At 43.5% G+C, this 5,069-nt stretch overlaps 1 protein-coding gene across 1 annotated transcript; it reads right to left on the bottom strand.

The window, feature by feature from the left end:
• Positions 1–3,536: 3,536 nt before the first annotated feature.
• LOC122729500 (60S ribosomal protein L13a) lies at positions 3,537–4,210 on the bottom strand. The gene has a single exon (XM_043968406.1). It carries the CDS (start codon positions 4,192–4,194, stop codon positions 3,583–3,585), a length of 612 nt encoding a protein of 203 aa, XP_043824341.1. The 5' UTR covers positions 4,195–4,210; the 3' UTR covers positions 3,537–3,582.
• Positions 4,211–5,069: the final 859 nt, after the last annotated feature.

Raw genomic sequence — 5,069 nt, 5'->3', positions numbered from 1 at the left:
GCTGTGTACTGAAGAAGGGGTTTGGGACGATTTAAGGGTGACTCATCTGTAATAACCCATATGCTTCATGTGTGCTCCCGAGTGATGAAGGTGTAGAATGACAGAGCTATTCTCAGAGTTATCATGCATTTGAGCAGCTGGCCAGAGGACAGACAAGTCAGATCTTTCCTTGCCAACTGGCTGAGAACGTGGCACTAATTGTAACCCTACCACTGAGGGGGGCCAGGCAGATTGGAATGGACAGAGCCAAGAACTTTCACAGTGTCATGGGGAAAAGGAGGAATCTAGCTTGAGGCTTCGAAGGGAAGATGCACAGATGGCATTTCACCCAGCCAAAGGTAGTGGTTTAGCCTGATGGGAACTAGGCTTAGCCTGGACCAAGGTCAGGATAAAGCTCATTTAGATTTAGTTCCTACTAGATTTAGTTTTCTCATCAATTAACTGTTTCATTATAATTTTCATATATATATGTCTATGTGTGTGTGTTGTGTGTGGGTTTATGTGTGAAAATAATTACTAATAATGGATTTCTTGGGGGGACCCAGAGATCAGTTCCTCAGTCTTTTAATCCCCCCATCCCCACTCCAGAAAGTTCAGATCTTGCCTGTGACAAGCCCAAGGGAACAAAAGAAATGGAGATAGATAGACTCTTTTGTCTTCCTCAGTGAAGGACCACACCTAGATAATGGACTTCTTGGGCAATTTGAGTGAGGGTCTTCTCCCCGAAGTCATCTGTAGAGTGCACTTTAATTTAGACCACCATCAAGTTATGTCAACAAATGGAATTGAATGATGCTGGCCAATTAGCTTGGATCAATGTATAATGACCCATCTCTACCAAAAGAGGACAAAAATAGGAAGAGGCCACAAGCTAGCTAGTTAGCGCTCTCTCTCTCTCTCTCTCTCTCTCTCTCTCTCTCTCTCTCTCTCTCTCTCTCTCTCTTTCCCTCTCTGGACACTGTAGGTTTTGTAGGTCTTCTGTACTCTCCTTGACACTCATCCTGTCTTTGGGGATTTTTCTCCTGCTCGTGCTAATTGTCACACGGTCGATCCTTTACTGGTATACATAATATTAATTAATAATAAATGCTTACTGCCAAAACTGGTATCAATAGCCATAGCAACTAATTTTAAAAATACAGTTTTAGTTAATTAAACACACACACACACACACACACACACACACACACACACACACACACATATATATAATTATCAAGCATTTATCCTCCCCACCCCACCCCCCACTGGAAAAAAGAAAAAAACAAAACCTTTGTAAGAAATAATCATAATCAAGTAGAACAAATTCCCATATTTGATAAAAATGTGCTTCTCATTCTGCATATTAATCCATCAACTTCTCTGTGAGGGGGTAATATGCTTTATCATCAGTTCTCTGGAATCATGATTGATCATTACATTGATTAGAGTTCTTAAGTCTTTCAAAATTGTTCATTTTTTTACAATGTTGATGTCATAGTAAAAATTATTCCCTGTACTCTGCATCAGTCCATGCAAGCCTTTCCGGTTTTCTTTGAATCCATATATTTCTTAATTTCTTACAGTACAATAGTGTTCTATTACTAATCAGCTCATTGTTGAACACACTGATTTCTTCTACTATGTTGCATGTACTGTAAATTTTACTTTTCTCCTTGTAAATACATCCCTTATTAAGCTCAATTATGGCTCAGGTTTTAAAAGGGCAAAGAATAGTGAATATCCAGTGAAGGAGACATTCTGAGTGATGGCTTGGAGGGAAAAGAAGAATGAGGGCAGAGAAGCATAAGGCTAATAGGGTTGGTCAGACTGGAAGAATTAAAGAAGCAGGTTTGTGGGCTAAGTCCTCAGGGATCTCATTGTAGAGTCATAGACTGGCAGGGTCTTCTGCTTTCTTAGAGCAGAGCTCTGAGTCATTCTTCTGGATACCAATCTAGTCATGCTGTCATCATCAGGACCTGACCAGTTCAGACCACTCCTGCTACCTACAGACACAGGTTATGTCCTACAGTTGGTCCTATTACTCTAAGATGACATAAACTGAGGGGATGGTGATGGTGGTGGTGATGATGATGATAAGAGACAGAGACACAGAGAGAAAGAGACAGAGAGACAAAGTGGCACAGAAAGAGACAGAAACACAGAGAGAGACAGAGAGAGACAGGGACAGAGAGAGACAAACAGAAAGACAGAAAGACAGGGGGGAGGGAGAGAGAGGGAGAGAGAGAGGGAGAGAGAGAGGGAGAGAGAGAGGGAGAGAGAGAGGGAGAGAGAGAGAGGGGGAGAGAGGGGGAGAGAGGGGGAGAGAGGGGGAGAGAGGGGGAGAGAGAGGGAGAGAGAGAGGGAGAGAGAGGGGGAGATTGATTCAGTTGGAAGACCCAATAAAGCAGAATGGAAGACACTAGACAAGTAGTATCCTAAGGATACCAAATAATATATGAGGTTCTCATGCTTCAGTGACTTCCTAGGAAGTTGGGATGGGGATAAGCAGCTCACAAGAGTGTGGTTAATGTTGCCTATACTCTTTATAGGAGGGGAATAGGGGTTGTACAGGGCGGGCTCAGTTGTTCCCTATTCAAACCTCTTTCTTGATTTCTGCGGACTTCACCCTGCCCTTCCAGAGCATCCCTGTTATAAACTGTTCAAAAGACAAAGTTGTCCATATTAAGTGCCTAGAACTGCAGGAGAGAACTCTTGATTTATTGCTCCCTGTATCTGGCATTCTATCTCACTGCTATTTGCCTTTGCCTGGACTGCATTCTGTTCTTGTGGATGCTTTCCCTCATCACCTCTGTCTCTTAGGATTCCTTAGTTCAAGTGCCACCTTCTATTTGGGGTCTTTCCTGGTCTTCTTCACTATTGTCAGTGCCCTTCCCTGAAATGACTTTGTCCCTCTGTCTGTCTCTGTCTCTGTCTGTCTGTCTCTGTCTCCCTCTTTCTCTGTCTTTCTCTGTCTCTCCTCTCTCTCAGCTATATATGTATTTATATACCCGTGTATGTAACTGTATATGTATAAGTATACATACACACAAATTTTACACAAATTTACAAATTTTTGTAAATGTTGCTTCCTTCAAGTAAAAAGTAAGTTCCTTGAGGACAAGAACTGTTTTCATTTTTTTTTTGTATGTCTAGTTCCAAGCAAAGAGTAGTTACTTAACAAATACTTGCTAAACTGAATAAATGGGAAAAATAACAACAAACCACACATTACTTATTGAGTACTTACTAACTGGATGAGGAAGTGGATAGAGTGCTATATTTGGAGTCAGAAATACCTGAGTTCAAATCCTGCCTCAGACACTTACTGGCTATGTGACCCTATCAGCCTCAGTTTCCTCCCCTGTAAAATGAGAAGGGCGTCCTTCTGGCTACTAATCAGTGATCTTTTTTTTTTGTCCCAGGAATATTGTAGAACCAAAACTAAGAGAAGCTAAACAATCATCAGTAAATGAACTGCATAGCTGTTACCTACTTGTTTATTACAGTGCTTACTAAAATGAGATGCTTTCCCACTGTAGCAACATCACTCTTGCTTTTTTTTTTTTTTTTTTTTGCCGTAGAGGATAGACTTTATTGGACTCACACCAGCAGCCCGTGTTTCTTCAGCACCTTTGTATATTTGTGTATTTTGCCTTCCACGTTCTTCTCAGCTTGCTTGCGCAGTTTCGTGAGCTTCTTTTTCTTTCTATAATGGATCTTCGCTTTCTCCTTCCTCTTCTCTTCCAAAGTAGCAGTCACTGCCTGATACTTCCAGCCGACCTCGTGGGCCAGGCGCCCCAGATAAGCAAACTTTCTAGTTGGCTTCAGTCTGACAACTTTGAGAGCAGCTGGGACAACCATTCGTTTCCGCTTGTCATAGGGTGGGGGAATGCCATCAAACACCTTAAGGCGTTCCAAGGCAGCCTGACCACGCTTGGTCTTGTGGGGAAGCATCCCTCTAACGGTCCTCCAGAAAATGCGGCTGGGGGCTCTGAAGTGGTAAGGGCCTCTCGAAGGGTTTGTGTTCATTCGCTTCCGGAGGAAGGCCAGGTATTTCAGCTTGTTCCGGTAGAAGTTTCCCGAGATGTTGATGCCTTCGCAGCGAACCACGACCACCTTCCGCCCCAGGAGGACTTGTTTGGCCACGATGGCCGCCAAGCGGCCCAGGAGATGACCCCGCCCGTCGATCACCAGGACCTGCCCGTCCGCCATGGCCGACGCCGTCCGGAAAAAGCATCACTCTTGCTTTTTAAAACAGCTACCTGAATGCATTGTGCTAGAGTAAAAGGTAGATACCTCAGTGGGATTACAAAGAAGGGGGTCATGGGCCCAGGAGGATGGTCTCTGGAGGAGCAGCAGTGAAAACTTTTACAAGAGGCAGAATGAGTCCTTTGGAGACTGCCCTGGGCTGTGTTTCTTGCCAGTCTATCAACTCCAGGACAAGAAATGGCTTTCCAATAAACTAGGAGTAATGACAATCCCAAGAACCTCTGGGCTCTTAAATCTCTTTGAAGAGTACCAAGCCATGGGCAAGTTCTTCCCTTCCATTTTCCTTAGTCAGTCATTCCCCAGTACAAGGCCAAGGTTCCCAACTGGTACTATCTACAGCACTTCCTGAGCATCTGCTGTGAAAGGCTTTCTTTAAGCACAGCTCCATGGGAAGCAGTGAATCCAGCCATGGGAAGAGGGAGAGGAGGAAGCAGCAAGGGGAAAACATCATTTGGGAGCCCTTAACATCCTTGGCAGACTGAAGGAATCCACCTTTTGACCCTTTTAGAGTCGGAGCTGTGCTACATTCCAAAAAACAGCAAATCACGGAACAAAAGGTTGGCAGAGCTTTTCCCCACGGGATCATTGTCCAGGCTTTCAGAGCTCCTGAGTTAGATTACTGTGTTTTCTCTTATGGGACCAAAGCATCATAGATTGAATAATAGCTGGCATTTATATAGTGCTTTAAGGTTTACAAAACATTTAAAAAATACTATCTCATTTTATTCTCAAAACAATGTTGGAAGGTAGCTGATGTTATTAACCCCACCTTACAGTCGAGGAAACTGAGGCAAACAGAGATTAAATGACTTGCCCGG

Source organism: Dromiciops gliroides, chromosome 5 (genome assembly GCF_019393635.1).
Source record: "Dromiciops gliroides isolate mDroGli1 chromosome 5, mDroGli1.pri, whole genome shotgun sequence".
Taxonomy (NCBI): Eukaryota; Metazoa; Chordata; class Mammalia; order Microbiotheria; family Microbiotheriidae; genus Dromiciops; species Dromiciops gliroides.
This window is presented reverse-complemented; position numbering and strand designations above follow the sequence as displayed.